The sequence below is a fragment of the Mastigoproctus giganteus genome, chromosome 14 (assembly GCF_048544385.1).
Source record: "Mastigoproctus giganteus isolate SK-2022 chromosome 14, ASM4854438v1, whole genome shotgun sequence".
Classification (NCBI taxonomy): Eukaryota; Metazoa; Arthropoda; class Arachnida; order Uropygi; family Thelyphonidae; genus Mastigoproctus; species Mastigoproctus giganteus.
In genome coordinates, this window is record NC_143588.1 from 88251825 (window position 1) to 88273454 (window position 21630).

At 37.2% G+C, this 21630-nt stretch overlaps 1 protein-coding gene across 1 annotated transcript in view; it reads left to right on the top strand.

Moving 5' to 3' along the window:
- Sec6 (Exocyst complex component Sec6) overlaps positions 1–21630 on the top strand; it is a 347920-nt gene that overhangs the window by 266793 nt on the left and 59497 nt on the right. The window contains exons 16-17 of the mRNA XM_090388448.1: positions 739–890; positions 6771–6842. Of these exons, the coding sequence (XP_090244574.1) occupies positions 739–890; positions 6771–6842 (224 nt within the window). The remainder of the gene's footprint in view (positions 1–738; positions 891–6770; positions 6843–21630) is intronic.

A 21630-nucleotide genomic window follows, 5' to 3' on the forward strand; every position in this document is an offset into this window, starting at 1 on the left:
CTTTTATTAATTATTATTATTTTTTTTTTATCATTGTTTTATTTGGGGGTTTTTTTGTTTTTTTTTTTTTTGGCTGGTGTAGCATAAGCCATAGGCTTTCTTGCACCATGTGGCCATTACTAATACTAATACTAAACCAAGTAATTTTGGTTTTATGTTTAATAAAATTCACTTGTAACAAATAATTTTGATTTGATCATGTTTAATAATGAGAACCAATATTTTTGTATGAATTAAAACAAAAATCATTTTGCAGAAAGATTGAAATCTTATTTATTATCATTTCTGTTATTTTATACATTTTATAAAGTTGTTCTATTTTTACAGATAAATTAGAATAATTTAATAGCTGAAAAAAGTTATTATTTTAGTGCTGGCACAAAGTCAATATTTTTAAATGTTATCTAAATTTTAATTGTGTTGCCTACTGATCTGTGTGTGTGTACATGTGACACAATCTTAGCTGAGTGGTCAGTATTTAAGCACAGAGTTTTGCATATTGTGTGTTCAAGTCCCATGTGATACCACAAATACAAAAAGTACAGTATCATTCTTCCAAACTTTTCTTATCTTGCATGGTTATGTTATGAAGTATAAACAGAAAAGAAAAACGTACATATATGCACACTCAGAAAATTGTTGCTCAGTATAGACTATATTAGAGCAAGCTTAGAAATAGCTAAAAAGCCAAAACTGCAAATCTTGCTTTTTATAAACCTTGTTTTCATTTTCATATAGATTGCTACTGCAAATAACTGCCGTCAATTTGGAGAACTTCTTCATAAACTTCATCAAAGATATTTAAAATTAACTAATGACCTTTTGAGTACTGAATGTCAGAAACAATTTCAGGAAGCGCTGAAAGTATTTGAAGCATTAAGAAAAGAAATGTAAGTAACATTTTTATTGCTGATGCACTGTGATTTATAAATACACTAATAATAAAATACAGTAGTGGAGTCTGGGAGATTCTACTAATAACGTTAGTCCAATGGGCCCATCTTCTGACGTATAAGTTAGTGCTATTGCAGCATTTTAATATGCAGAAACCTACTAAAGTAGTACTTAATTGGCATCATTTAAGTATAACTCATATTGTTGAATACCTTCACAACCTTCAATATCTTCACATATGAGTCAATTGTGTACTACTTTAGTAGGTTGCTGCATATTAAAATGATGCAATAGCACTAACTTATGTCAGTAAATGCTCACAACATGAGGCTTTAGCCCTAAAAGGTTTTCAGCCCTGTTCTTCTTGAACTTATATTATTAGTGCAGTTCCCCAGGATTCAGTGCTGGGCCCATTGTTGTTTTTAGTGTTTATTAATGATATTTATGAAGGACTATCAGACTTGTTGTCTAAGTTTGCAGATAATACAAAGGTTGAAAAGGTTGTTAATGACAGTATTCAGGGTATGCTACTGCAACAAGCTATAGAAAAATTAGGCAGGTGGACTAAAAGTGACCATAGAAGTTTAACATTGACAATTACATGGTACAGTATATGTGTGGCAGAGGCCTATGTCAGTTCAGTGCATGACGGTTCAGCATATGAGACAGTTTGATGTTATGACATTTCGCTCTATGTGACAGTTTGATGTATGACATTTCGCTCTATGTGACAGTTTGGTGAATTCACCAATTAGTCATGGACAAATTCACTATGCCAAAGCAAGACTGACAAAGGAAAACTTTTAATATGTCATGTTGTGAATGGTTTAGTGAATCTAGGAATTTAGTGATCATGGTATAGTTTATATGGTTGAGAGAACATGTTAACCATCTATGTTTTTAGGCACATTAGCACATATGCATAAAATGCATATTGTCCTCACTTCATGTCCACTAATCTGATATAACCATGTTGAAGAATTGGTTCATTCTGCAACTTTCTTTAAAGTTCCTTGAGCATGTTTGTTTTCCACAGCACCTACTCACTATATAGTCTCTGTTTGATAATTCTTATAAAATGAAATTTTTTGGAATAAGTGCATAACCAGAGACTGCAAATTTATGTTAACATTTAATTGGCCTCTCAGGATTCCTGATGTCTTCATGTGATAACTCAATGGAGATTTATCAAAAAATGAGTTTCAATAAAACAATATAGAAACAGAAATGGATCTGGCAGTGTTGCATTATTTCTCTAGGAAATGGTGTGGAGTCATTCTGTGCAAATAAAATTTTAGGTCTCATATAGATGTTTAGGATTCTTAACAAGGGCATGATTAATATTCACTGGACAAACAGAAGGGATGGACAGGTGATATGGGAAGTGTTGGTTCTTTTTTTTTTTTTTTTTTTGGCTGATGTCATATAATGTTTTCTTGCATCATTTGCCACTGTTAATATTAATACAGTGGATTCCGGTTATTTGGGCCACCGGTTAATCTGGCCAGCCGCTTATTTGGGACAAATCTTAAATACTAGAACCCAATCGAGAAAATAGCCAGGGTTTACTTCGCTTAATTGGGACAAAATGTCGTTTAATCGGGTCAGGAGACCGCAGCACTTGAGATTACCCTATCTCCGACTGTACCACGTAGTTCGGTTGGATTTCTGGAGGTCACGACCATAAAACAATAAAAACAATTAGCAGTCACCTGTTTATTGGGCTTTTCTGTTAGTGCAATCTATCATAAACAGATAGTAAACTCAATCTTACTGAATTTGTAATAATACTGACAGCTGGAATTCTGTGGGTTATTATGGTAAAATGTGTTTACACTTCCAAAAAAAATAATTTTCAGAATCTTCTCTTCATTCCTATTTTTAAAGCTTTGTAACTCGTTACTCCGTTCCCACTTGCGCATATTGTGTTACTTGCAATTTGTGTGTGCCGTGTTTTTTGTTATTGATTGCTTTCTTTTTACTGTTTTAAATTTTAACCCCACCCACAAATGTCAGTGAATAGAAATGTCAACTAGTTTAGTTAGTATGTACATATTACAGTACGTATTAATTATTCCGATTATCACGTATATTCTTCCGAATTTCACATATCATTTAATTTTTTAATTGGGAAGGTAATAAAGGGTAAATTTGTGCTTAATATATCTTTACTTTTATAGACTGTGGATAACATTCCTCCTATTTTCGCTAATTAGAATCGCTGTTTAATAGAATCAAAATTCACAAACGTGATCACAATAACTGGCGCTTATTGCACATCGTATAGTGAACGGTACTTTACTATGGTGAGTTTGTCTTAACGTGATTTGATTTTACAGTGAACTAATTGTAAAAGGTGGGGGGGGGGTACATTGTATTTTTAACTATTTACGTGAAACTTTGGATAATTGGGGCAGCCGCTTAATCGGTCCTGATGTGTCCCAAATAACCGGAATCGACTGTACTAATTAACATATTTGTTTGCTGCTCTAGTATGGTCTTTATACTCTTTCAGGTATTTCCTTTCATAAAAATGTAAGAAAACGTTTGCTGCTACGATCGCAGTAATTGATCAAATATTTCTGAAGATAATTAAAAGGGAAATCATGGACACCTTTTTTGATGACCCTGTATTTATTTTGATCAGTCTTTCATATTCATTAAAATACAGGGCGAATAGTTCTTTAAATTTATGTAGTGGAATGAGTGGATGCAAATTGGGTTGTGAAATTGAATGCAAAAATCATCCCATGAACACAATTTTGTATAAACATAATACCTCACAAATCCATATGAACAGGAAGATCTTGCTGTTCACAGGCCTCTTCAGGAATGGCAAAATCCTACTATAATATTGTTTTTGCTCATAGTGAAGGTGCAAAAATTGTGTAATCAGAATTCTTGCGAAATTAATATATAAGATCTTTATATTCTATTTGATTACAAATTAATGATTTTTCACACTTTGATATTAACATTTCGTAGGCTGGTCTTTTTTGTAATGAATATTACGCATTTTCAGAATTATATGCACCAATTTTATAAGCAGTTCTTTGGTCAAAATGCAATTCCAGTAAAATAATAAAATGTCTCTTAACATGTTTGCTGCATCAAAGCATTCAGTGGTAACCCAAGTGCTGTTCCATAGTGCTTATATGTTTTATTGCACAGCCCAAGATGTCATAACACATACAGGTAGTCATTCTTAAGCAGTCAGTATTTTTTTTTTTTTTTTTTTTTTATGTAAACCCCAAACACGAGAGGTATTAGAACCTATAGTACCGTGCTTGGGTTGGAGGTTGAGAAGACGAAAGAAGGTATTTGTTGACATTGGACTTGAAATTCTGTAGACTGTAATTTTCAGGAAATAAGTATGAATGAAGGTTGTTCCAGAAAACGACAGTTGAATGAATAAACGAGGAAGATGAAAAGTTGGTTCTGTGAGTTTGAAGTTGGACAGTAAATGCATGTTGGCTGGTGGCGGCACGTGTTTGGACTGTTTTGAAAGAGAGAGTGGGAATTATAGAAGCCAATTCAGAAGAACAGTGCCCATGGAAGTATCAGTAGAAGAGGCATGCAGCAGAAACAGTACGTCTATGAGACAGCGAGTGGAGACACTCTGTTAGAGATGAATCATTAATTAACCTAACTATCCTCTTCTGAATGGAATCAAGAAGCCTGAGAGAGGTTTTGGGGGCACCACCCCAGATGTGGGCACAATATTCCATGGCAGGGCGGATTTGCGATTTATACAGAGTGAGCAGCTGTTTGGAAGAAAAATAACGCCGAGAGCGAAAGAGAAAACCAAGTTTTTTAGATGCAGAGGAAGCAATATTTGTAATGTGATTGTGCCAAGAGAGATTAGAAGTCAGGGTAATCCCCAAAAGAGATATATCATTTTGCCTAGAAATCGGGTGTCACTAAAGATAAGCATAGGAGCAGAAGAATCCTTTTTGCGAGATACAAGACAAGACTGAGTTTTAGAAGGGTTGAAATCAACTAAGTTGTCTTTGCCCCACTGGAGAATTACCTGAAGATCGGCATTTAAGGAATTGATAGCAGATTTTCAAGAAGTTGGAGCTGATTGAGCAGGACAATGTTTCTCAAAATGGAAAGTGGAATGCAATATGCTATCATCGGCAAAACTATGGATAGGATTTCCAGTCAATCATTAATATATAAGAGGAAAAGAGTGGGGGAAAGAACTGAACCTTGGGGGACACCGGCATTAGTGGAGAAGTTAGAAGACAGAGAGCCATCTACCATCACCCTCAGTGAGCGATCAGAGAGAAAACTGGATAACCAATTATTAAAAACAGTTGGCAAACCATAAGATGGAAGCTTGTTTAGAAGACCTTTATGCCAAACACGATCGAAAGCCTTTGAGATGTCAAGAGCAATTACTTGTGTTTCACCGAACCTTTCCATTGAATTAGTCCATAAATGGGTAACAAGCCAGAATATCACTAGTGGATCGACACTGACGGAATCCATACTAGCAATCGTTGATCAGATGGAAGGTTTCTAGGTAGTTTAAGAGTTTGCGGTTAATTGATTTCTCCATTACTTTAGAAAGAGTAGAAGTAATTGGATGGGAGGGATTTGTCACCCTTTTTAGGAACTGGCTGGATATGAGCAAATTTCCAAGCAGAAGGAAAAATGCCTTTGGAATAAGAAAGTGAAAAAAAGGTGGCAAAGAATAGGAGTAAGTTCAGGAGCACAGGTTTTGAGAACAAGTGGAGAAATACCATCGGGACCTGGTGCTTTCTTAGCATCAAGATTCATCAAAATCCTAACATCCCCTTCTGACCACAGGAAGCATTGAATGGAGTGTGTTGGGAATGGTGGGAGGTGTTTTACCAAGATCATTAATACATGAGTTGGAAGAAAAATGGGATGCTAGCAGGTCAGCTTTATCCTGGGCTGAAGTGAGAACAGAACCATCTGGTTTGGACAGAGGTGGGAGCAAAGATGGGCAAAAGTTGCGGCCAGTAGCTTTGGCAAGAGACCAGCATGCTCGGCTACCATTAGGGCAAGAAGCAAGTTTTCTACTCTTAGCCTGTTCAAACTCTAGTTTGGACTGATTAATAACTGCTTTACAATTGTTGCGAGCTTTGGTGTAGGCAGAAAATGAAACTGAAGAATTAGAAACAAGCCAATTACGATATGCAACATTCTTCTCTTAAACAGCCTTAGCACATTTATTGGAAAACCAATTTTTAGATAAAGTATACTCAGTAAACTAGATAAAGATTAGTCAGTATACTAGATAAAGTTTATTCAGTATACAAGTGGTGTTAAAGTGAAACCACATGAAATGAACTGCTCGATTCTGTCAGCACACTGCCTGAACCCTGGGCCGTTAGCATCAGTGATTCATTTTTGTTTATAACTTGGAACACATTTTTATTTGTTTTTTGCTTGTGTTGAGGTTAGTTTATGTACATAGAAATAAACTTTTAATAAAATTTTGAGTTTTGTTCTGATTTACAGTGCTCGGTCCAGAAGTAAGTTTTTGTGTTTAGCTATGAATTCTGGACTTTTACTTTTCAACCATCATTTGTGAATGTGGAGGATTTTGAGATGTTATTACTTCCCAACATTCCAAAAATTACAGCACATTGAACAGCCTCTCAAATATGTAGCAGCAAATGTGTTAACTGATTCTTATTGAAGGCATCTTCTTTGACATCTCTGATACAATTTTTTATGATAAGTTTTCGATAGGTTAAGATTTGATACTGCTTAGCCACTCTATCCTTTAAGTAGTTATATTGCCACATCAAGATTTAAAAATTTTATGCAGCCAAAAGACATTTCCATTGCTATTTTTTGCACAGCAGATCATTATGTGTAACCCATTTCATTTTTTATAGATTTCGGTATATTCAAGATGAATTTTTCATGGATATTAGTCAGCAGCTCAGTGATTTACTGACAAGAAAATGGTGAGTTTAGATTTATATTCTTCTTTCTTGTTTTAAGCAGAGAATATCTCTCTCTGTCAGAGAGAGAGAGAGAGAGAGAGAGAGAGAGAGAGAGAGAGAGAGAGAGAGAGAGAGAGAGTGATTTTATAACATATTCAGAAATTGTCTATTTATTTATTTTGGACATTTTTGTAATTTTATGTTTTTTTATAATTTTTAAAACTTTTTAAGCTGTTATAAAGAATTTCATATAATAAAATTCTTTGTAATGGTGGTTTTGAAACAGTTGTGTAGGATATTGTAGTAGTAAAACTGTTCATTGTATGTTTTCAAATGTGCTTTTTTTTGGTGATTTTTTTTATTTTTTTTTTATTGACTATGCAATAAACTGTTTTGCATATTACAATTAGTCAGAACGTTTCTGAGCAAATGTCTGCTATTACTACCACACACACATGCCTGTAGAGATGTCGTGGTACTTCCAGACATGAGCAATCTATGCAGTTAATGAAAGGGACTCTTATCAGTGAGCACAGGCCAGTTAAAGATAAAGTGCGACTGCATTTTATTTTATACAGTTGTGTTCCATTCCCATGTTGAAAAGATGTTAAATTTTGAGCAACGAGCAAACATTCAAATTTTGTGTGTTTCTAGTGAAGTTATGGAAATATGGTACATTATCAAGGAAACTTATTTTTGGTTTGGTTATTTGGTTTATTTTTTTAGGAGCATTAGCAACTGAGGCCATATTGCTCCGGGATATGCGGTGGTCATTCCCTGACCTTTCCGCATCCTCCGTATTTGGTGGTGACGGGCTCGAACCCCGGTCTAATCAAGAAGTGTGTGCTATGCACTGCTGCTTCTTCCCACCTGGCTACAGAGACGCCAGGAAACTTATGATGATGATTCCATCTGATGGATGGTACCTAGTGGTTTGGGTATTTGAAGCCAGGATGATGATTGTCAGCAGATCATTGTGTTGAAATGCTTTCAGTAGATAATGAATTACAGATTTCTTTTATCTGACTGTGATAGCTGTACCTCCAGGCACTGTTTTATATTCCTTGTTAAATTATAATAAAATTATTTATTGAAACCATTTGAGAATACAATAATAGTTGGTCTTCTTAATCAACAACATTGCCAGTGAGATATTACAAAATGTTAATATAAAGATGCAGTGTAAGTAACAAAAGCATATCAAAACACTAAGTTGAGGAATATACTAGCAATTTATTATGTAAAACCTAAAATATTATTTACACAGAATTGTTAATTACTATTAACAAGATGAACAAGTCAGTGCAAAGTATCATTTTAGTTCATAGTAAATGACTGAATAAGTGAATCTCATCATTTTTGTTATATCTCATAAGAATGCCATCACAACAATTGGCCTGCTGTTGCACCACCTCAAATAAGCAATGCTTCTTCAGTAGAAAAGATTAATATTTGTTATTTATCCTTGGTTAATAGCACCACCCAGATGGTGCTGTTTCGAAGCTTGTTGGTCTCGAATCTAGGCAGGTGGGTATCCCAGTGACACATTCAGTGACAACCCAGTTATGAAGTTTAATTCCACAAGCACTAGTGGGGGAATTTTCAGCTTCAAGAAATGATAAATTTCTTAAGAATGTTGCCATTTTATTGACATAATTGTCACATTAAATCATACTCTATAAATAGCTTTATAATCCTAGTCACACCCATTATTTTATTTTTTATTTTAGTTAAGAGATTTTGTAGGTTACTACTTAAAATACTTAGAAACTTTGCATCATTTGAATCTTGCCACCATTGTTTTAGTTTTTGAGTGAGTGGTAGAGGAATTCAAATTTTTTAATTGTGGTAAATAGTAGTTCTAAAGTCGAATCACTTATGCTGGTATTAGTTGGATAATTTTGTTATATATTAAAATTAACTTAACTTTCAAGCGTAATCGGTATAGCCTAATACATATAATGCAAACGTGGTAGCATGGTAGTATTATTGTTGCATAACTGGTATATTGATAAGAACAGTTATAATTTGGATTTTAATTATATACAATTAGTAACATAAACTTCATAACATAACTGGTACATACTGTTATTACTGCATTAGATATATTTTTTAGTGAAGTATTTTTAATTATACCTGAATTTGAACAAAAATCATTGGTCAGACCAGAACAGCAAAGAACAGGGCTCAAGCTAGTGGGAGTGCTGTGGCTCTCAGAAAAACTGAGGAGGCGCAGTTGTCCTCTGAATCACGGCCTTATGAGTTGTATAGTTTATTTGATGTTTCCAGAATTATCAAGGATAGGACATGATATTGCCAAGGGGAGATGTCTTTGTGCATGCTTAATGTAAGGACTGAATGGATATTAGGTGTCAACTCAGTGTTTTATGGGCATTTATGACAACGTAAAGAACAAGTGAATGCTCTTGAAGGAATTAAATTGGGGGTCCTATCAAGCTCTCAGCTATCCACATCAATGCCAGAGCTTGCACTTGATCATCAGGCAACCCCCAAGGTACAGTGCACTGGTCCCACAGGAGCATTTGTTGATTGTGACTCTATTGTCAGGAAACAGGAAATGTATTGTGCAAAAAGGATAGGTGGAATAGGACCAGAGTATGTCTGCTAGAGAAAAAGCTGAAGACGTAGAGCAGATATAATCTTTAAGGCACAAAAGGTGATATTGTTGTATACATTGGCACTAATGACATTAAGACTAGGAGATCTGCAGACTTACTTAACACATACAGGGCAATGTTTTAAAAAAGTCAGAGTTAGGATTAAATTTGTATGTACCTGAAATTCTGCCCAGACACAATAGAAGGGAAAATATGAGAGCTCTTTGTCAATCAGTTTGGCCCCTGGAGAGATTGTACAAGGCTTATGAGGTAGAGGTTTTCTCAGTGTGGTCTGTGCTTGTTAACAGAATTGTTTCTGCAGGGATGGGATACACTTAAATAGAAAGGGTGCAAGAATATTTGCTGATGCTGTCGAGACAGTGTGATGTGGGTTGGAAAACTGCTAGCTTAGGGGGATACACAGACTAATAGATTATCAATAGCTGCAGGCAGAGGTGAAAGTGATTCTTGCACTGCTTCTATTGGAATGAGCAGCAGCCTGGGAAGCAAGGTGCTGGGAATTTCAAGAACTGCTGAAGTCATCATGAAATAAGTAAATACATGGGCTGTGTTAGGGTAACTAAGAGTAAAAACAAATGCATGTATACTTGCATGTACATCAATTCTAGGAGTATTTTAAATAAATTTGATGAATTTGAAGTGCCGATCAAGACAAAATGCTGACAGTGTTGGGATTTCAGAGATGTTGTGTCACTCAGATATAAGGGATACAGAATTTCAATGTGGGAAGTGCTATGTATACAGAAAGGATATTGTATATATTGTCAAGCGACACCAGGGGTTTTCCCTAAAAACTGCTTATTATATGATGTAATGCTACAAACTCAGTAAATGCCAGAGATAGTGTAAGCTTTAGTGTTAGTTTTTGTAGTGTAGTGTTGACTTGTTATACCTCAGGGATTTAGCTGGGGACCCATGTTGCCTGTCCTTGCCTCGGGGAAGCAGCTGGGTGTAGCACAGATAGAAAGGTCCCTGGTGTGGGTGAACTCTGGACTGCACCGAAGTTTGCCAGTGAGGTCTCTTAGGAAAGAAAAAGAAGAAAAAAAAAAAAAAAAACCACCCGAAAAGAAAAATGGGAAAGAGGATGACAGTGAAGAGCGAGGGAACAGATGAAGAAGATTAAGGACAATAGGAAGGCTGTCTACCTGGAAATAGGAAGTTAAAGGGATAGAGGGGCACCCCTGTGGGAATTGCCCATCCTCACACAAAAGTGGGGAGAGGCTTAATTAAGGAAAAGTAAACGGATTGTGGTGGCAAGATCCACCTGGTGAAATGTTGGGATGGGAGGTGGGGAACGGGAGATAGGAGTGTGGGGAAAGACTGTCATAGGATCGAAGTGCCCTATGTGGAGGGAGTCCACTCTGGGGATACACAGTGCAGCTTGGCATGAAATCCTACACAGACGGACTAGCTGTAGCCAGTGTCAGCAGTTCCCATGCCATGCCTCAAAAGAGAGGATGCGTGGTGTCAGTAAGGCAGGAGTGGTTCCCTATGGGTTACCCCCACTGCAGTCCAAGTAGTCTGCCAGAGCACTACACATACTCTTCATATGTTCAGACCTAAGGCACACCGTCCATTCTTACAGATATACAGACTTTTTTTTTCCCCCTATTATTACTCATATAGGAGCAAACTAGTCAGTAACAACAGATAACAATCACTCTTGTGTGCCTCCTTTCATGCATCTTCGTACACTAAGAGACAAGACACAGGTACCACTTAAATAAACAGTCAAAAGACACCCACACTTTTATTTATTTATTTTTTTTGACTCATCACGTCATTCACTCAGCCACTGCATAGTTTACACAGGTGACTTTACTTACTTGCACTCACATTTGTACATCTTAACCTGGAAAGAAACTTATATATATATATATATATATATATATATATATATATATATATATATATATATATACAGGGTGTCTCAAAAATATTGGTACAAACTTTTAGGGGAGGTAGGTAACATGTAAAGGAATGTGAATTACATAGGAACCAATAACCGGAAATGTCACTGTAAGTCGGTACACAGCACTGTTCATCACTTCACGAGAGGGAAAATTTCTGGTTTACTCATTCAAGCAGTAGTCACTGCACGAAGAGCATGAATCGATATATGAACTGTGAGCTGGCAGACATGCACCTAGTGTATGGATTAGCAGAGGACAATGGACGAGCCACTCAACGAATTTATGGAGAACGCTTCCCAGACAGACATGTACCGGACCACAGTTTGTTTGCACGTGTGTATCAAAATTTGTGCGATTATGGGTCACTTAGAGGTAACAGGAGTAGTGCGGGCAGACCACGTTCGACGCAAACTCCCACCATGGAAGAAAATGTGTTGAATGCCGATCAGAATAATCCTACTACCAGCACACGTGCCATTGCCTCTGCCTTAGGAGTGTCTCGTTGCAGTGTACAGCGTGTCTGGCACAACGATTCCCTACACCCCTTTCATCTCTAAAGGATTCAGTTACTACTCCCCCAAGATCATCCTGCACGTGTGGCTTTGATGCCTCCGTAGCCAGGTGGGAAGGAGCAGTAGTGCATAGCACACGCTTCTTGATTAGACCGGGGTTCGAGCCCGTCACCACCAAATACAGAGGATGTGGAAAGGTCAGGGAATGACCACCACATATCCCGGAGCATATGGCCTTAGCTGCTAATGCTCCTAAAAACCAAATAACAACAACGTGTGGCTTTTGTGCAGTGGTTTCTCCAAGAAAGTGTTCAAGACTTGAATTTTTCAGACTATGTTTTGGTCACGGATGAGGCTTATTTCACTCGGGGAAACCTTATTCAATCAGCACAATGCTCATGTGTGGGCTCATAACAACCCACACGGTGGGTGTCCCCATGCAGCACAACATCACTTCGCAATAAATGTGTGGGCAGGTATGGTCAGTGACTGCTTAGTCGGCCCATACCTGTTACCATCCCGCATGAACTCCGCTAAATAGCGGAGGCACCTCCACAGCCAGGTGGGAAGGAGCAGCAGTGCGTAGCACACGTTTCTTGATTAGACCGGGGTTCGAGCCCGTCACCACCAAATACGGAGGGTGCGGAAAGGTCAGGGAATGACCACCGCATATCCCGGAGCAATATGGCCTTAGTTGCTAATGCTCCTAAAAACCAAATAACAACAACAGCTAAATAGCGGATCTTTCTTGAACACGTTCTACCAGGGTTACTTGATGATGTTTCAGCAAATGTGAGACGCAACATTGTTTCAACATGACGGGGTGCCTGCCCATTATGGAAGATGTGTTCGTGACCATTTGAACAGGCATTTTGGGCGTCGATGGATTGGCCATGGTGGACCCGTTGGCTGGCCCCCACGCTCACCTGATTTATCGAGCCTTGATTTCTTTCTGTGGGGGGGGCCCTCAAATCTATCGTGTTTGAATCGCCTCTGGAGACGGAAATGGATCTCGTGGCAAGACTCATCTACGCTGCTGCTACTGTCAAAGAAACACCAGATGTGTTCGACCATGTCCGCCAATCCATGCTGCGTTGGTGCCACGCGTGCATCGCGTGCGTGACACCAACAAGCATCTGTTGTAACATCAAGAAATGCATCCATCTTGTACTCCATTGTTAATATTATGTCAAATAAATGTTTGCCACTAATTACTGTCTTGTGTCATTTCTGCTTCTTGTGCCTCTGCTACTACTTTCCCGTGACGTTTCCGGTTATGGGTTCCTATGCGATTCACATTCCTTTAGATGTGAACCTACCTCCCCTAAACGTTTGTACCAATATTTTTGAGAAACCCTGCATATGTGTGTGTGTGTGTGTGTGTGTGTGTGTGTATATATATATATATATATATATATATATATATATATACACAAAGGGTACTAGGAAAGTTTTGCAATATGACGCAACAATGAATCACAGGAAGGTGCTTGTTGCTGCATGTTGAGACATGTTCATACTTGCATAGTAGCCGCCGCGCCAAGTCGATGGGCTCAGTTATTCATTAGTAGTGAGAGTGTAAAGTGCTTGCGATGGCATCGTGGTCACGAAATGAGATAAGGACAATTTTGCGGTATAATTTCGTGCGTGGTTTAACCATAGACCAGTGCTTAGAAGAAATGACTCTTGCACTAGATGATGACTGTCCACATCGTACAACGATATTCAGGTGGTATAGAGAATTCCAAAGGGGAAATTTCACTCTGGAGGATTCTGAGAGGCCGGGAAGGCCACGAACGTCAGTTACGGAGGAAAACGTTACTGCTGTGAGGAAAATGCGTGACGAAAACAGGCGAGTGACCTACCAACAGATAGAGGATACTTTGGGCCTAAATGCACCAGCAATTCGTTCGATTCTGCAAGATCATTTGCACGTGAAGAAACTTTGTTCTCTCTGGGTGCCGCATCAACTGACTGAAGAGCAGATGACACGACGTGTGACTTGGTGCCGGAAGATGTTAAAAAAGTTTGATAAGGGACAATCTCGGTATGTGAACAACATCGTGACAGGTGACGAGACTTGGCTGTACTATTACGATCTGCCGACCAAGGCTCAAAACAAAGTTTGGGTCTTTGATGATAACGACACACCCGTAATTGTCAGAAAATCCCAATCTGTAAAGAAGAAAATGATAGCTGTATTTTTCAAATCGAGTGGAATTGTGGAACGTGTCGTTTTGGACACGCAGAAGACAGTCACAGCTAAGTGGTATACTGAACAATGCCTGCCTAAAGTCATTGGATCTATGAAGAACCTGCGGCCAAAGTCAAGAATGGACACCTGGTACCTCCATCACGATAATGCTCCAGCTCACCGCGCCAAAGCCTGCACCGAATATTTGACCACGACAGGACTGAAACTTCTCGAGCACCCTCCCTACAGTCCAGACCTTGCTCCCTGCGACTTTGCACTGTTCCCACATGTGAAAATGAAGCTAAAAGGGAGGCGGTTTTCCAGTGATGAGGACCTTCTACGGGCTTGGGACAACGAGTGTGCTTTACTCCCTAGTGAAACTTGGCAGAACTGGTTTAAAGATTGGTTTCGGAGGATGGAGAGGTGTATTGAATGTAGAGGAAATTACTTTGAAAAAATTAAATAAACAAAGCTGTATTGCAAAACTTTCCTAGTACCCTTTGTATATATGTATATATATAGAATCAAATTACTAAAGCGTAGAACTGGGATATTATAAGATTATATTAACCAATCAGATTAATGCCTTCTGAGATAGAAAATTACATCCGTCGTTAAATATATGCAGGAATGAAGTAATGTTAAATTGTAAAAATGTAGAAATGTAGAAACTGTCCTGTAGTTTAAAATACCCGAAGCAATCCAAGAACAAACCGGACCCTAGGCAACAATGGTTAAATATAAATATTAAATTCAATAAAAAATATACATAATTAGCCAACCATGGGAAAAGATACTTTGCATGGGACTTTGTCGAGGGCTAAACCCTTACAAAATACATAACCCACGGCTGGCAGAGCCATCAATTTCTGTTGTCATCTGCCTGTATAACTAAGACCGAAAGATGTCGAAATGTTTATATAAGTTAGGTATTAAATAAAATAATATAATAAAATAGAAATTAAGTAGCTTATTAATAGTAATTTTGCAGAAGACAGGCTGGATGACATTTACCCAACCGATAACTGTAACAAAATAATAAATAAGCAATGCTGAGAACCAAATAAACTGCTAAACATAATAAGCTAAATTAACTAACAAAAGGAGAACGGAGAGAAGGCTAGTTAAAGTATAGTACCTCAATCCCCCCCCCTCGAATTGCTCTAATAGTTCATGAGGTATGAAAAATAAGAATAAGATAGTAAAAAGTGAAGGAAAAGTGTTTATACGATTGTACTGGGAGCGTAACTTCCCGACCCTATAAGAAAGGGATCCTGGTATAGTAAGATAATATCAGCAAAGAAGAGCCGATAAAAAATGGTAATATATAATGGAAATATATCGAAAAGTGGAATACTGGAATGGCTAATTCCTAATATAAATTCCTAAACGCCAAATAGGCAATATTCATAGTGAAAATGTTAAGGTCATAGGGAGTAGGATATACCCATGGTGAAAACACTAAGGTAATACAGCATAAAATATACGTTACCTTACCCTGTTGAAGCGCAGACAAGAAGGACCGTAAGTCAAAGCACATGTCATATATACACATATGTAGACAGCGCCACCTCAGATGTGTCAAGCAGCAACAAAAATACTGTAGCAACACATATAGGTACGACTTTTTCAATGAGTGTAAGCTATATATGCTGTGTTACTACAGCAGTACCTACTATGTACATGTATATACATAGGCTATGTAGAAACCGTTACTCGTAACAGATACCGATGTAATAAACCAAATTACAAGTTTCCAATAGTTATAAATCCAAAAACCAAAGATTACAATATATATTTATCCAAAAATAAACCAGTGTTAAAGCTGCCTAACAACTGATATGGTTTCCAATAGGTTTATGTTATGGTGGTATTTTTTAAGGGCTATAGACATGGCTGTATACATATTCTTCATAATAAAATTATGCAGGAATCCGTTACCTATTAATTTATGTTTGAGGTTGATAATATCACTTGTATTGTTGCATATTTTTATCCTTCTGATACATTGTGAAACTATAATGTTTTTATGGATACGTATAGAGATATTGGTAAACCAACTAGTTAGGTCTATAGATTTGGACTCAAAATCACTGCGTTTGTCATATACCTTAGTATATAAATAATTATTATTTATATGTATGTCTATGTCCAGGTAGGTAGCTTTATTAGTACGATTCATGTTAGTAACCTCTAGAACCAATTCCTGTGGGTAATATTTTGTAGCTTCTGCATGAAAGTTAGGATAATTAAACACAATTAGGTCGTCAATATATCTATACATGATAATATCTTTACTGAAATTATTTTCAAAATGGTGTAAATACAGGTTAGCAATTAGGCAAGAGCTACACGCCCCCACGGCAATGCCTGTATGCTGTATGAAAACGTTACTACCGTTATAGATGTAACTGTTAAAAATGCAAAGATTTAATAAATTATCCCAGTAATTAGGTTGGTAAGGTAAGATGTTACTATAATCTGTAATATTTTTTTAAAACTAAATTTAAACTATCATGTGGAATGCTAGTAAATAAGTTTTTAAAATCAAAAGTGCTAATATATTTGATGTTATGTTTATTGCCTTTCAAGTATGCTAAAATTGGGCTATTGTTATTAATAATTCTAGTAAAGTCCAATTTATTAAAAATGATGCTTAGCAGGTCAACCACCTTTTTATGTGGGACTTTAGCATAGCTATTCCTACATGATGTTATAAATCTGAAACTTATAGGCGATTTGTGAAACTTAGGTATACCATATAAATAAGGGAAGTTGGTGTTGTGGTTATTCAGTTTTAACTTTTTTTGTATGGCAAGTAACTTTTTAGTAATAGTGCTAAGGTTACTATTTATTCTGGTTTAAGTATATATATATATATATATATATATATATATATATAAATTTAAGTGAGAATAGTGATAAAAATAAAATAAATAAAAATGCCAGCAGCATGGCAAGACAGAAGAGCGAAAATTGTGAAATTATACATAACGATCAAACCAACAGGGAGGGAAGAGAATAAAATTATTGTAGCAGAAACTCTCGAAGATAATTTGGAAGTCTAAATACAAAGATAATAAAATATAATCAATTAAATTTTGAATAGCCAATTAAATTAAATTTAACGGCGCCCCCCTCTGACAGGCACCAGGTCCAAATTTATGTGAAAAATCACGAGCAGAGATGTGAACAACTACAATAAAATAAAATATAACAAAAATAGACTGACCATTATGCCCCATCTCAACAGGGACCACAAGGCCAATAATGGTCAGGGAATGGCTGCATTTCGATCGAAATGCAGTGATTCCCTGACCATTATTGGCCTTGTGGTCCTCTGTTGAGATGGGGCATAATGGTCAGTCTATTTTTGTTTTTGTTATATTTTATTTTATTGTAGTTGTTCAAATCTCTGCTCGTGATATTTCACATAAATTTGGACCTGGCACTCGTCAGAGGGGGCACCGTTAAATTTCATTTAATTGGCTATTCAAAATTTAATTGATTATATTTTATTATCTTTGTATTTAGACTTCCAAATTATCTTTGAGAGTTTCTGCTACAATAATTTTATTCTCTTCCCTCCCTGTTTTGGTTTGATCGTTATGTATAATTTCACAATTTTGGCTCTTCTGTCTTGCCATGCTGCTGGCATTTTTATTTATTTTATTTTTTATTTTAATCGCTATTCTCACTTCAATTTATATCTCAAGTGTCATGTAGAGGAAAATGCTTTTTTGCTGCCTCTGATGTATGCTTTACCCCCCCCCTTTATGTAAGATTCAGTTTTCAATTATTTCAAGCATTATTCAAATATAAGTACACACACACACACACACACACACACACACACACACACACACACACACACACACACACACACACACACACACACATTCAGGGTAAGACAATTAACATCTATTGGACATTTTCCTTCACTAATCATTCACACATAGCGATCCCTTTTATAACAGTACCCTGAATAGATGTAGCACGCACGCACGCACATTTTATAGATTTTTTTTTTTTTTTTTTTTTTTTTTTCCCTTCTCCAGGTTAAGTGGACTCATTTCCCACCCAGCAAGTTACAAATATCAACACTAATTACACTATTACATACATTCACTCACTCTTAACATACAATCCATCAAAAACATTTCCTTTCGTACTTGCAATGGATGGGAAACATATTCTAGCTGGCCAATTATTATCGGTAGTTGTCACAGTCAGGGAGAGGAACTTTTCAAGGTAGAGGTAGGTGTCACAGTTTAGTTTATCACCACATGAAAGCTTTTTGAGCAAATTCAGAGAGTGACACGTAATGCATGTCATCAGAGATGAGAAGTTGTTCATCTCCACGGCTTATTTGTCCTATTTTTGTCATGAGTATACATCTGTGGGGATGGTAATTGGGGTAGTCATATAAGACATGGGTGCAATCCTCATCAGCACTACAGGTACATTTTTGGTCGTGTGTGAGGGCAAGTTGACATAGTTTTACTTTCAAGGAGACATGCCCTGTTAGCAAAAATGTAGTGAATAAGCCTAGTGCAAACCAGGATGGAGGTTTGGGGAGACTAGGGTTATCTGTGGCAGGAACCTCCTAGTGATGTCCCCTTTATCTGACTAGTTCTATCTATCTTGCCATTGCTGGTATAGACAGGTCAGTATCCTTTTCTTTTCCTGTTTAGGATCAGTGGTTAGGTCTGTGTTAATCCCTATGATGTCAGTAGAAATTTGCCTTCTAAGCCTATAGTTGAGTCCTCTTCGAGTTATATCCAAATCTAATGGCAGTGCACCTGCAGGGCAGAGGTGCTGACCATGCAGCATGCCCTATAAATTTGGACCTGGTTTAGTAATTTTTCTAGTAATTTTAAGTAAAAAAATAAAATAATAAATTTTCTGTTTATACTCCGGAGACGATCACATGGTCAGAGGAGTTCACAAGGTAGAGAGAATACAAGAAACAGCACCATATTCAGCAGTCATGGGCTTGAACCCAGGTCACTCAAGGCACATGTACTTATGCACCTGTGCACTGACCACTCGGCTACGGTGGCACGCTTGATGGATCCTAGTTTAGCTCTATTGTTGACTAGTAACATTCTAGGGAAACAGACACCAGCCCCATAAGTAATTACTGGGAGCAAGATGGTCTTATAAATGAGGGCTAAAGTCTTCCTTTTTAACCCCCCAGTCAGCTCTACTTAATCTGGAATTATGCCAGTATACCTTCTCACTTTTTTGCTAACATTTGTTAGATGAGGGTGAAATGTTAGCTTGGAGTCAAAGATGACTCTAAGGTATTTTAGTTCTGTTGTTAAGGCTATTGTTTTTCTTGAAATATTTATCAGAGGTGATGATCTTAATTTGCCTTTTAGTAGAATGGATTTAGTTTTTGTACTAGAAATTACCAGCTTATGGGTTTGTGCCCAGTTCTGCAGAAGGTTCAAGGCATGATTTGCCTGGTCTTCCAGAGCTCTTCTAGTATTACCCTTCACAAGGAAAACAATGTCACCTGCAAAGGAGACCTTGTCCACTTGGCCTGTGTCAGACTCCAGAACCAGGTTCTAAAAACAGAGATCCTGCACTGAATCCCCGAGAGGGCATCTGCGGTAACATTTTTCTGTATACATTGAAATCTAGTTTGCACTGCTATTTTCCTGTTGTTAAGATAATCGTTGATACAATTATACACGTTCTGTGGAATATCAGCTTGGCATATTCTCCTGAGGATGTTGGGCCACCATAAGGCATTAAAAGCACCAGCAAAATCAATTGAAATAGTCAGCATTTAGGTTTCCTGGGTGGTTTAAGCTGCACTCATTAGTTTGTTCTTTGCATTCTTAGGTGAACATCGAGATTTGAAGTATGCCCGATTGAAGGTTTGCATCCAGATAATATGCTTCTAAGCAGTATACTATGAGCTTTTCCCAGAACTGGTAACAAGGCTATTGGCCTGTATGATTTAGGATCATTTGGAGGTTTTTCTGGATTCTTTAAGATTAATCTCAGGTTTGCTAGTTTCCATGTGGTGCAAAATATACCTTTGCATAGACAGTTATTAAATAGTTGGAGTAAATATTGAGACTGACTTTTGGCAAGAATTTTTATCATTTCTGGTTTGATTAAATCGTGGCCAGGGTATTTCTTTTCCTTGGTTTTATTAAGAGCATTTGTTAGTTCTACTATTGTGAAGGGGGAGGGGCTTCTATGTCCAGAGATATATAACCCTCATTCTCACTGCAGACATTGGTTTGTTCATGAGTGAGTGTTGGGTCATCATCTGGGAACAGAGAGTCAAGGATGTTATTGTCTGTTCCATCCCAAGTGTATGTTGGCAGTTCTATCATATTTGTCATAGTATGGGGACTACATCACCTTTTGGCAGCTTATTGGTAACTGTGCAGTATACAACACCACCACAGGGATCCACATTACTGGAGGTACCAACAAGAGCATTCCATGTTTCTCTTTTCTTTTGTCTTATTAGTTGGATATAGTTATTTCTTAGAGAGCGATACATTTTCCTTCGGGCATTTACCTCATCTGGAGGCCAGCTAGATCTAAATCTTTGAAAATTCTTCCTTGCCTGGTGCACCATTTACCGGAGATTTTCCCTAGAGATGAGAAAGCACTGGGAAAGCAAAAATGAAAGTAAGAGTGCATTATAGGCCTAATACTCTGATGAATACAACAAACAACTATACAGAGAACTAGAGGGGTCCAGTAAATCAGAACATCTTATAATGGGGGTTTTAACTTTCCAGTTAATGATTGGAACTTTTGGATTGGTCACTCACAGACTAGCAAGATTTTTGGTGATTTTTTGGATGACTGTTTTCTATAGCTGCATGTTAGAGAGGTAACAAGAGGAGGTAATACTCTGATCTGATTATCAGCAGTGATTATTCATGTATTAAGAATCTGCAGATAAATTAACCACTAGGTTGCAGTGATCACAGAGCATTGATTTGGGATTTATTAAAGATGTAACTACTATCAAGGGAAAAGTTTTTGCTTGCATAAAGGTGACTATAGTGTTTCCAGTTTTTAAATTCTGTATAGTGGGTCCAACTGATGATGTTACCATCAGAAAATTCTAAATGAGAAGTGTTCAAGGAAATAATCAGAGTAGCTACTAGGCTTTTCATACCAACTAAGAAACACTCTTCAAGGTATAAGCTTAAATGGATGTCAGATGAACTAATGGAACTCTTAGCAGAGAAGAAAATGCATGGGATGCATACAAATTATCAGGTCACAGAGGATATGGTAGATATAAAATAGTCTCTAATCAAGTCACAAAGGAGGTCAGGCAAGTGAAGGCAGATTACAAGAAATCTTTGGTGAAGGATGCAAAGAAAAACTGCAAAAACTTTACTTATGTAAATTCTAGAAGGAATGGGATGAATCAAATTGGTCCACTCGATATAAATGGTTTGACCAGGGCTGTGCCGTCATTTTAGTACCAGAGGCAAGAATGAAAAATTGCACCCTTCCCTAAAATATTTTTAAAAAAAAATTGTAATTAAAAAAAATATGACT